At 39.5% G+C, this 12,917-nt stretch overlaps 1 protein-coding gene across 8 annotated transcripts in view; it reads left to right on the forward strand.

The window, feature by feature from the left end:
- VWA3B (von Willebrand factor A domain containing 3B) overlaps positions 1-12,917 on the forward strand; it is a 204,978-nt gene that overhangs the window by 123,711 nt on the left and 68,350 nt on the right. For 7 of the 8 annotated variants that reach the window (XM_060608050.3, XM_081795290.1, XM_060608041.3 and 4 more), the window contains 3 exons: positions 552-734; positions 6,423-6,553; positions 9,124-9,281. In XM_060608050.3, coding sequence (XP_060464033.3) covers positions 552-734; positions 6,423-6,553; positions 9,124-9,281 — 472 coding nt within the window. The remainder of the gene's footprint in view (positions 1-551; positions 735-6,422; positions 6,554-9,123; positions 9,282-12,917) is intronic. The other variant, XM_060608047.3, reaches the window with a different exon arrangement.

Below are 12,917 nucleotides of genomic sequence, written 5' to 3' on the forward strand. Positions count from 1 at the left end.
TTGCTGTGTTTCTTTTTTTAAATTTTTTTAATGATTATTTATTTTTGAGAGCATGAGCAGGGGAGGGACAGAGAGAGAGGGAGACACCAAATTTGAAGCAGCTACAGGCGCTGAGCTATCAGCACAGAGCCCAACACGGGGCTCAAACTCATGGGCTGTGAGATCATGACCTGAGCTAAAGTCAGACGCCCAAGCTACTGAGCACCCAGACACCCCTGCCCAACACTCTAAAAGCATGAGCTTTAGGCTTAGGTGCACCTAAAATTGAGTGATTTAGTCACATCTTTCTTCCAGATTCTTTTCTCCACCAAATTGTGAGCCCTCAGAGGCAATGGCTGAGTCATTGGTCTTCATACTCTCACCACCTGGCATTGTTTGCTTTGTTTATTGAATTGACACCTTTCCAAGAAGCCACTCATCACTGTATAAGGAATTACTAGTTGAGAATCTCACTGTCTATAGCAAATACTAAGGACTTTCACATCTAATTTTTTTCTTTCTTTTCCTCTCTTTCCATCTCCCTTTTTCTCCCTCAAAATGTATCATTTCAGCCACCTGAAATGGTGATAGACCAAGTCAAAGTTTTTCAGAAAATTCCCATTTGCACCATCTCCTTCAATTACAATGATGAGATTGCAAATGGATTTTTGAAAGAGCTTGCTTCTTTGACCGGAGGAGAGTTCCACCTTTATAATTTTGGCTGCAAGGATCTGTATCCTCCAGAGGCTATTCAGGTAAGAGCTTAATGAACTGAGAAGAGAGTGTTCACTCTGTACAGGCTGGAGGCCAATGGATAATACCTTAGTTGAGAAAACTGCAACCACAAAGACAACTTAGTCAAGCAAATGAAATCACTTAACCATGTACTCCAAGATGTGGTCCAAGGACCATCTGAACTAAGGCATTTGTGAAAATGCAGATTTCCTGGGTCACACTTCAGAGCTACTAAATTAGACTCTAGGCATAGAGGCCCAGAAATCTTAATATATTTTGTTTTTCTTCTAGGCTTTTTATTATGGAAAGTTTCAAACATACAGAAAAGTAGAAAAGTATATAGACCCCTGCCTCATGTACCCATCAGTCAGATTCAATAATTATCAACATTTTGCCAAATGTTAGGAATCTGTATTTTTTAAAGTTTATTTTTGAGAAAGAGAGAGAGAGAGGGAGAGAGAGATTGAGAATCTCAAGGACGCTCTGCACTGTCCGTGCAGAGCCCGACACAGGGCTTGAACCCGTGAACCATGAGACCATGACCTGAGCCAAAACCAAGAATCAGACACTTAACCGACTGAGTCACCCAGGCATCCCAGGAATCTGTATTTTTAACAAGCATCCCAAGGGGTCCCTACTTGGAACTCTGTTAACCTCTGCTATTTATAGACATTTGTGGAAAACTTAAGAAAAATTCAGATCCTAGGAAGTCTCCTGACTTCTCAGACTGTATAACCATGTGACCATCTGATAAATCAATTCATTCTAATGGGCTGATGGGAGAAACTAAATAACATTCTATTCTCCAGTACTCCAGTCTTGGCCTGAGGATATTCAAGAATGCCCTTCTAGAGAATGTTTTTTATCTTATTGTCTCTCCTGCAGAGTCACTTTAAATCCAGGACAAGCCAGAGCAATGCTGACATTTGAATAAACTACTAGAGTCTGGGGAATGAATCATCTGAAAGGAGAAAGGATCGGAGGGAACAATGAGCTCTCTGAGCTCACACAGGGCAGGGAATAGTGACTCCCTCCATCAGCTAGACTGGAAAACTTCATAATCCAATGGACATTGGGTAGAGTATAAAGAAGGATCTTGCCTCAGGCGTGTGAAAAACCAACTGCTGCTCCAAGTCTGCCTAGAAAATCTTTAAAATGCAAGACCCGAAAGGATCGATCTATTTCCAAGGAAGTTAACTGCATCCCTGAACAAACCCCAAGAATAATTATAAGAAAGCAAAAATATCCATGACCCAAGAAAGTAAAATTAACAGTTTCTGACATTAATTCAAATAGTACCAGGTATGTGAAAAAAAGCAAGAAAATACAAGTCCATAAGGAGGAGAAAAAGCAAACACAAAAATTAAAACATGTGCATAACTGACACAGGTATTAGTGTTAGAGCATAAAAACAGTTATTGTAGCTGTATCTGATATATTCAAAAAGGGAGAGGTGAAAGATACAAGACACAATTAAAAATTTTAGAGATGTAAACTACAATGTATGAGGTGAAGAATACATTGGCTGAGAAGAACAGCAGGTCAGACATTGCAGAACAAAAGATTAGTAAACTGTAAGGCAGCAATAGAAACTATCCAAAATGTAACACAGAAGAAAGAGAATTAAAACAATAAACAAAAACCTAGAAAATAGGGCATAAGTGAGCTGTGGGAAAATTCAAGTAATCTAATAAATATGTAGTTGAAGCAATAGTGCCAGAAATTTTCTAAATTGGTTAAAAACTATAAACCCACAGATCCATGAAACACAATGAATGCCAAGCACAAGAAACATGAAAAAACTACACCAAATCATATCAGACTTAAACTTCTTAGAAGCAGTGACAAAGAGAAAATCTTAAAAGAATAGGGTAAAAGAAGCCAAATTATTTACAGAGGAACACAGATAAGGATGACTGCATATTTCTCATCAGAAACAATGCATGTGAAAAGACAGTGGAGTGATATTTTTAAAGTACTGAAAGAAAAAAAAAGCTCAATGTAGAATCTATAAACTGAAAATACCTCTCAAAAAGGAAAGTAGAATAAAGACTTCAAAGATATACAAAAACTGGAAGAATTTGTCACCATTAAACCTGCAGTATAAGAAATGTTATAGGCAGTACTTTAGGCAGAAGAAAAACTATACCGGATGGATATACAGATCTACACTTAGGACTGAAAAGCAAAGGATAACTGCATGGGTCGATAATTAAGACTTTTTTTAACTTCTTATTTAAATCTAATTATAAGATAAATTACCAGAGGGACTTCCAGTTCCAGCAGTAATGGTGTTGCCCCATTCCTTCTAGATCCTACGTCTTATAGCTAAAAAAAATCCTGGATATAACACAACAAATAAGCATAGGAATATTCTGAAAGGTGGAGAGAAGAAAATAGAATCCCTAGGGCCCTCAAAACTTAAGGAATGACATGGAAGTAAGTCTTGGGGATTTGTTAATGCCTTCCATATATCCCAGATAGGACACTACTGAACCCTCCAATCTGGAATCTCTAACAGGCACAGTCAAAAAAAAAAAAAAAAAAAGACCCAAGAAAACCTCATTCTTCCTAGCCAAAGGACTGAGAAGAAGGTGACCTAAAAACAGAAAACCTTTTTTGCAATACCTGCCGTAGTCTAGTCATACACCAATGGAAAAACTTCACCCCTTCCCCTGAGATTTGAGCTGAACAGGGAGCTGATCTTCTGCAAACCCCTGGAAGCAAGTGATGGTGCTCTGATCCCTTTGCCAGGTGGCATTTGTAGAGCTGACCAGAGAGCTAATCCTGCATCTCCCACATGGTGGAAGCAGGTGGCAATGCTCTGATCTCTCTGCCAGGGTAGTGTGAATAGGGCTGAATGGAAAGCTGATTCTCCAAACCCTACTAGACAGAAGCAGGTGGTGTTCTAAATCCTGTGCTGGGGTAGTATCAGAGGAATGAGAGGAAGCTTACTGTCCAGTCAGCAGTGCTCTGATTCTCCCATCATGGAGTCCAGTGGCAAGCTGGACTACCCCATTAGGCAGCTCTAAGACTTAACAAGGCAGTGTGAGGACACTCTAGTCACTGCCGTGCTTCACCACAGCCCTCATCTGAGTGGGACTCAGTGAGGAGATGAGCCTCCAAAAACACTCCTCATCAGTGAAAATGAAAAAGGAATTGTGATTTGGAGATAGGCAGCACTCCACTCTCCCCCTATCCCTGGTGCCAGTGAGGGTTGATAGGAGGCTGAGGCTCCGTAACACCCAAAAGAATAAGCATAAATTAAATGTGAAAGAGGAGTAGCCCTCCTGTGGTCCTCCCTGAGTAGAGAGCAGATCCTCCACCCCATCCAGTATCAACAAGACCAAAGGAGGCAGTGCTATGTGGAGCTCCCCAGTACTCTGACTCCCTACTCTTAGGGGCTCTCTCTGTGAACAAAGTAGAGATTGCCGTCCCACACAAAGAGAGCTGAACTCCTGACGCTGTGACAGCTTGCTTTGACGATAATAACTGGGAAAAAAAATCACCAGACACACAGTTGTGCCCAAATGAAAGTAAAATTTAGTCATGAGAGTCCCAAACATATAAAAAGTGTACGAGAAAAACAGGTTCCCTGGGATAAGTGGGTAGGACTAGCCAAAGAGACACAGCCACAAGTGGTCTGGTTTGGGAAGCCTTTTTCCCCAGAGACCTGAGATTCTTCTCTGCACAGAGACACCAGAATGTGTACGGGAAAAACAGGCAAGAATGATCCAGCCAGAGCAAGTGGTCCATTCCAGGAAAACTCTTCCTATGGGACAGGGACCCTCCTACCCCACCCAGTGACACAGGACACCCTGGGGAGAGAGTAGAGGCACCAAAAAATACCTGGCAATCTGACTAGGGAAAACTCCTTCTGCCGGCTCAGACAGCACCAGCAGGGACCAGCGGGAGCCCCAGTGACACCAAATTAATAAAGGAGACCAAAATAATATCAAAAAGGCTCTGAAAATTAAACTGCCATTGGAGCAGCAGCCCACAAAAGTAGGACAAAGTCCCACATGCTAAATTTAAAGTTACTGTGAGCTAAAATAAAAGTTTTATTTTGAAATATTTTTTAAAGTTTATTTCTTTATTTTGAGAGAGAGAGAGAGAGAGAGCAAGTGGGGGGAGGGGCAGAGAGAGAGGGAGAAAGAGAGAATCCCCAGCAGGCTCCACACAGCCAACATAGAGCTCCAGGTAGGGCTTGAATTTGCAAACTGTGAGATCATGACCTGAGCCAAAGTCAAGAGTCAAAAGCTTAACTGACTGAGCCACCCAAGTGCCCCGAAAATAAAAATTTTTAAATAGGACCTAGAGTTTCATAACACAACATAGCCAGAATGTTCAGGATACAGTAAAAAGTCACTCATCATACCAAGAACCAAGAAAATCACAACTTGAATGAGAAAAGACCATCATATGATCCCAACACCGAGATAGATGAATCAGATGTTGGAATTACATGACAAGGATTTTAAAGAACCTATTATAAAAATGCTTCAACAATCAACTACAAGTTATCTAGAGAGAAATGAACAAATAGAAAATCTCAGCAAAGATGTAGAAGTTATAAAAATTTCCAAGTGGGTATTCTAGAATTGAAAGATGCAATAAAAAGTGAACTCGCTGGATAGGCTCAGTGGTGAGAACACAGATAACTTAATGTTATCAGTGAACTTGAGGTCAGATGACAGAATTCAGTCAATGTGAACAATAGAGAGAAAGCCAGAACCATGGGAACCTATAGGACAATAATGAGAGACATTAGTGTAATCAGAGTTTCCCAAAGAAAGGAGAAAGAAAGGGGGGTGAAAGACTACATGGAAAAATAATAGCTGAAAGATGCCCAAATTTGGTGAAAGATATAAACATACAGATTCAAGAAAATGAGTAAACTCCAAAGAGAAGTTTGGAGTGGACAACTTTGCAGTCATAAATTTGACAACTTAGAAAAAAAAAAAAAGGACCACTTACACAAGAAACAAAAACTACCAGAAATCAACCAAGATAAAATGTGCAGTGTGAATCACACCAAAATAAATATTTTATCAAGAGACATGAAAGCAGATGTCTGAAAAAATACTTGAACACAAAAGTTCATAGCCTGTTTATAATAACCCAAGCTCGTAAAGTCCCTCAACCAGTGACTAAATTTAGGTATTCAATATATAATATAATACTACTCAGCATCGGTGAATGAACTCCTGATTCATGCTGCAACCCTGGTGAATCTCAAAGTGTATGAATGAAGTTGGACAAAGAATACATACTGCATGATTTCATTTATATAAAATTCTACAAAACTGAAGCTATAGTTTCAATATAGTGACAGAAAGAAGATGAATAGTTGCCTAGGAATTGGGGGGAGAAGGGTTTTAGGGTATGGAGGATGGCAAATTTACAAGGGGACCTGAGGAAACTTTTGGGGGTTATGGATATGTCTATTATCTTGATTGTTATGAAGATTTTACAAGTGTGAATGTCGAAACTATTCAAATGGTACACTTTACATACACTTGGTCTATTTTATATAGTTTATATTCATATAAATTTTATATTATACTTCACTAAAACTGTTTATTAGAATGGAATAATATGAGAACTACATGAAATTCTTTAGATTCTTTTCTTGATACAGTTGGTTTTCTGTTAGAAATGTTTGAAATTTGAACTCTTCACAGTATGTTTACTTCTCATTTTGGCAGAATGAAGATCTGACTCTTTTAATTAAGGAAATGGAGCAGGGACGAAGTAACCTGGAGAAGGTACAAAACCTTTATTCGGAGTCCTTGATCATGGATTGGTGGTACAATGGGGAAAAGGAAGGAGACAGTAGGTGAGTGTGTCAGAGCCCCTGTTTTCCCCCTCAGATGCTCTGCTCACTCTCCTTGCTACCTCTTTTTTCTGTAGTACTTCTGGGGATTTCTTTTAGTGAAAGGAATCACATAGCATGATTATGTAGGAATTTTTTTTAAGGAAAGAGAATTCATAATCTAATTTTATAATCTAATATGTGGCTTAAGGAGGCCACATATTTACCTTTATATGTAAGTTCCAAAATCCTTGTGTGGCACTTAAGAGAGCAATGTTAACATCTCATCTCCCACCCCGTGTGGATAGGCTCCCCCACCCCCAGCAGTGACAGAGCACAGCAGGACTGCTATGTATTGTAGCAGATTTGACTCAGGGATCAGGGGCCTCAAGGGTCTCTGTGTGATCTTGGCGAATCTCTGACTTCTCTCCATACCAGTCCATTGCTGAGTCTCCATTTCCTCATCTTGGAAATGGCAGCTGTGGTGGTAGGTTTTGGGATAGATAATTTCTCAGGTCTTTTTCTACCCTATAATCTAATATGCCTGTAATTAGTAATCTTTTAAACAAAAATCAAAACCACACCAATATTCAGAAATGGTGTCAAATCTTATTAATACAATTTAACATTGTACAGATATTCAAATATCTCAGCTTCATATAAATACCCTATCAGGAAGATGTCTTTTTTTTTTTTTAAGATTTATTTACTTATTTTGAGAGATAGAAAGTGCGCACATGTGCGCATGACTGGCGGTGGGGGGGGGGGGGAGGTGGGAGGGAGGGGCAGAGGGAGAGAGAGAATCCCAAGCAGGCTCCACACTGTCAGCATAGATCCTGTTGCAGGGCTGGATCTCATGAACTGTGCAGTCATGACCTGAGCCAAATCAAGAGTCAGGTGCTTAACTGACTGAGCCACCCAGGTGTCCCAGGGGGATGTCTTTTTTTAAAAAACAGTGATAGCAAATACAAAGAAGTTGAAAATACATTTATCAATCAGGATTTCATCTTTGTCAATATTAACTGTCTTCCTCTTAGCAAATTAAGCATTCATATGGGCTGGAGGCAGGGCATGAGCATGGAATCAGTAAAAGAGATAAATATTATACTGGGAAATCTTCTAATGAGATTTTACAGAATTATTTTTAAAGTATTTACTTGGAAAAGCTCAGGTATGTCTTCTCAATTCAGATAATTGGAACAAATAAACTAATAGTCAAATAAATGGGCAGCACCTCAATGTAAATTACCCTTTGTAGCTTAACTATCTTCTTTCTCTTATTTAATCAAACTAAAAAATCTTGGGACAAAATGACTAGCTATTACTTGGAAGCTGGCTTAGTCAGTTGACTGTATCTGCTATTGATTGAGTAGTGAATGCATTTTTGGTTTTTGTGTTCTTTTTTAGGGGCTAATTAGGGCATGTTCTAGAGTCATGCAGAAAAGTATTTTAATCTAGGCTTCCCATCATTACATGTTGGGTAAATTTGGGCAAGTTAGTTAACCCTGCTGAGCCTCAGTTTCCTCATCCACAACATGGGAATAATGGTGGTCATATGGTTGTTGGGGAGATTAAATGAGGATATGCCTGTCATGTAATAAAAGCCTCATTCTAGAGAGAGCATCCTCCTATACTTCCTTATAACATAACATTAGGAAAAGTTAATTCACTGACATAACTATAGTCAAAAATAAATTACTTTGTTCTAGCTTTTTACCAGGTGAAAAAATGTTTCAGCTCCAAATCTCCTCTCCCCTCCTTCTTTTTTAAAGCATTTATGGAAGTGCAGATCATTTGCCTGGCAAACTGGGATGCACAGATGAATATAAGCCTGGCCCCTTCCATCACAAGATGCAGTGTGGTGGGGGATACAGACACACAAGATTATGGGACACTGTGGAGTGGTTGATGAAGTAGGCATGCAGGTGGGGGGTGTAGGAGAGAGAGGGCATGTTTTACAGTGTTAGAGCAGGAGATTGTTCTGGAAACTTTCCTTTCTGTGGCTGCTATGTTTAAAGCTTCAGGAAAGGTATGTCTGGGAAAGTTCTCTGGCATTTCTGGGGCCCCTCCTGGCTCCAGATCTTCACCAGAATGGTTTCCTGTGATCTGGTACTGGCATAGGGGGTCCAAGGCAAGGGTTTCCCTTCTCTGGCTTTTATAAGAGCTATCTAGTCAACCCTATGGTTAGAGAAATGGGTTTGTGTAAGGCTTTCTCATTTACAACTGGCTTTTCCTCATGTTCATTCTCACATCAGTCCCACAGAGTTAGTGCACAGCTGAATTACCCCACAGTTTATAGAAGAGGAAAGTTAGGAAGTTCAGAAAGGATTCAGGGACTTCGGCAAGTCACACAGCAGGGAAAGAACAGAGCTGCAGTGTGAGCCATAGCTAATGACTCCACATCTGGACCCCTGTCCTTTCTTCGGCATCAGGGAAGATAATTCTTATATTCGCCAAGCGAGGCGAGGCCCATTTCTTTAAGTTTGTAGCATTCAACATGATTGTATTGATCTAACTCTGCCTTCTTGATGGAAATTCTGTGTTTCTCCCCACTCCTTTTTTTCATCTATTTTTTTTTATCTAAATCAAAACAGGCATCAAAAAGAAATCTCTTCTATGGTTTCAACTTCAGAAAAATGTGCAAAACCTCACTCTGATGTCGAATCAGCACAAATGTCATCCCTAGATATGTTGAAATTACCAGAGGACTTTTCAAATGAAAAGATTCCAAAAAGGAAAGTCCTCCACGCAGGTATCAGTGAACAAAATGGTTTGAATCTCATTACTAGTTTTCCTTCAATGCAAGAAGGTAGAATAAAACTAAATCCACCTAATATTTATTTTTTTAAATGACACCAACACTTCTTTTTTTTTTTTTTTAATGTTTATTTATTTAGTGAGAGAGAGAGCCGGGGGAAGAGAGAGAGAGAAAGTGCAAAAGCCGGTGGGGGAGAGAGAGAATCCCAAGCAGGCTCTGCATAGAGCCCTGTGTGGCCCAATCTCAGGAACTGTAGGATCATGACCTGAGCAGAAATCAAGAGTCAGACGCTTAGCTGACTGAGCCACCCAGGTGCCCCAATGCACATAATATTTCAAAAGGAGCCTAAACCTATGGGTTTTTGGTTTTGTTTTTGTTCTAGTGACATGTAATTGCCACATAACATTATATTGGTTTTCGGATTACAACATAATGATTTGATAGTTGTATATTATTGAAGATTGATCACCACAGTAAGTTTAGTTATCATCCATCACCATACATAGTTATAAAAATATTTTTCTCTTATGATGAGAGAAAAGATCTATTAAGATCTACACTCTTAGCAATTTTCAAATATGCAATAAAGTGTTAACTATAGTCACCATGCTGTACATTACATCCCCATGACTTTATTTTATAACTGGAAGTTTGTACCTTTAGACCTCCTTCGCCCATTTTGCCGACTTCCCCATCCCCCACCTCTGGCAACCACCAGTCTACTTTTTTTTTTTTTTAACTTTTTTTAATGTTTATTTTTGAGAGAGAGAGAGAGATAGAGCATGAGCGGGGGAAGCCAGAGAGAGACACACACACACAGAATCTGAACCAGACTCCAGGCTCTGAGCTTTCAGCACAGAGCCTGACACAGGGCTTGAACTCACGAACTGTGAGATCATGACCTGAGCCAACGTCAGATGCTTAACCACCTGAACCACTCAGCATCCCTCTGTCATAAATTAACTAACCATATAAACATGGGTTTATTTCTGGACTCTTATGCTGTCTCATCGATCTGTGTGTCTGCTTTGATGCCAATACAATACTGTTTTGATTACTATGGCTTTATTAACAGTTTGAAATCAAGGAGCATGATGCCTCTGGCTTTGTTCTCCTTTCTCAAGATTGCTTTGGCTCTTTGGGGTCTTTTGTGGGTCCACACAAATTTTTAGAATTGTAAACCTGTGTTTTTTTGTTTTTGTTTTATTTTTTTTTTAATTGTGTTAATGTTTGTTTATTTTTGAGAGAAAGACAGAGCATGAGTGGGGGAGGGGCAAAGATAGAGGGAGACACAGAATCCCAAGCAAGCTCCGGGCTCTGAGCTGTCAGCACAGAGCCTGATGCAGGACTCAGACTCACAAACCATGAAATCATGACCTGAGCTGAGGTCAAACGCTCAACCGAGACACCCAGACGCCCCTGTAATGGCTAATGATTTTGAATATCTGTTCATGTGCTTGTTTGCAGTCTGTATATCCTCTTAGAAAAAATGTCTGTGCATGTGCCTTACCCATTTTCTACATGGATCATTTGTTTTGTTTTTTTATTGACAGGTACTGAAAGTTCTTCATTCTAGATTCTAGGATTTTGTTTTAAATATGTTGCTTGCATATATTTTCTCCCAGGATGTAGTTTGTCTTTTCATCTTCTTGAGTCTTTGACCAAGCAAAAGCTTTTAAAAATGCTGAGATTCAGTTTACCAGTCTTTCCTTTTATGGATCATGCTTCTGGTGTCAAATCTAGGAACTTTTTCCTTAGCCCTAATTCCTGAAGATTTGCTTTTATGTTTTTCCTTAGAAATTTTGTCATTTATTTCCATAGTTTTAAAACAAATGTAGCTTTATATTATACATTTAAATCCATAATACATTTGAGTTTTTATTATTCTTATTATCCAAGTATAATTAACATAGTGTTATATTAGTTTTGGGTGTACAATATAGCAATTCAACAATTCTATACATTTTTCAGTGCTCATCATAAGTATACTTTAAAAAAATTTATTAATTTATTTTTAATATGAAATTTATTGTCAATTTGGTTTCCATACAACACCCAGTGCTCATCCCAACAGGTGCCCTCCTCAATACCCATCACCCACCCCCCATCAACCCTCAGTTTGTTCTCAGTTTTTAAGAGTCTGTTATGTTTTGGCTCCCTCCCTCTCTAACCTTTTTTTTTTCCTTCCCCTCCCCCATGGTCTTCTGTTAAGTTTCTCAGGATCCACATAAGAGTGAAAACATATGCTATCTGTCTTTCTCTATATGACTTATTTCACTTAGCATAACACTCTCCAGTTCCATCCATGTTGCTACAAAACGCCATATTTCGGGGTGCCTGGGTGGCTCAGTCGGTTGAGCATCCAACTTCAGCTCAGGTCATGATCTCACAGTCTGTGAGTTTGAGCCCCGCGTCAGGCTCTGTGCTGACAGCTCAGAGCCTGGAGCCTGTTTCAGATTCTGTGTCTCCCTCTCTCTCTGCCCCTCCCCTGTTCATGCTCTGTCTCTCTCTGTCTCAAAAATAAATAAACGTTAAAAAAATTTAAAAAAAAAACCCGCCATATTTCATTTTTTCTCATTGCCACGTAGTATTCCATTGTGTATATAAACCACAATTTCTTTATCCATTCATCAGTTGATGGACATTTAGGCTCTTTCCATAATTTGGCTATTGTTGAGAGTGCTGCTATAAACATTGGGGTACAAGTGCCCCTATGCATCAGTACTCCTGTATCCCTTGGGTAAATTCCTAGCAGTGCTACTGCTGGGTCATAGGGTAGATCTATTTTTAATTTTTTGAGGAACCTCCACACTGTTTTCCAGAGCGGCTGCACCAGTTTGCATTCCCACCAACAGTGCAAGAGGGTTCGTGTTTCTCCATATCCTCGCCAGCATCTATGGTCTCCTGATTTGTTCATTTTAGTCACTCTGACTGGCATGAGGTGGTATCTGAGTGTGGTTTTGATTTGTATTTCCCTGATGAGGAGTGACATTGAGCATCTTTTCATGTGCCTGTTGGCCATCTGGATGTCTTCTTTAGAGAAGTGTCCATTCATGTTTTCTGCCCATTTCTTCACTGGATTATTTGTTTTTCAGGTGTGGAGTTTGGTGAGCTCTTTATAGATTTTGGATACTAGCCCTTTGTCCAATACGTCATTTGCAAATATCTTTTCCCATTCCGTTGGTTGCCTTTTAGTTTTGTTGATTGTTTCCTTTACAGTGCAGAAGCTTTTTATCTTCATGAGGTCCCAATAGTTCATTTTTGCTTTTAATTCCCTTGCCTTTGGGGATGTGTCAAGTAAGAAATTGCTGCAGCTGAGGTCAGAGAGGTTTTTGCCTGCTTTCTCCTCTAGGGTTTTGACAGTTTCCTGTCTCACATTCAGGTCCTTCATCCATTTTGAGTTTATTTTTGTGAATGATGTAAGAAAGTGGTCTAGTTTCATCCTTCTGCATGTTGCTTTCCAGTTCTCCCAGCACCATTTGTTAAAGAGACTGTCTTTTTTCCATTGGATATTCTTTCCTGCTTTGTCAAAGATTAGTTGACCATACTTTTGTGGGTCTAATTCTTGGGTTTCTATTCTATTCCATTGGTCTATGTGTCTGTTTTTGTGCCAGTACCATGCTGTCTTGA

The sequence above is a fragment of the Panthera onca genome, chromosome A3, assembly GCF_046562875.1.
Source record: "Panthera onca isolate mPanOnc1 chromosome A3, mPanOnc1 haplotype 2, whole genome shotgun sequence".
In the NCBI taxonomy this organism is placed as follows: Eukaryota; Metazoa; Chordata; class Mammalia; order Carnivora; family Felidae; genus Panthera; species Panthera onca.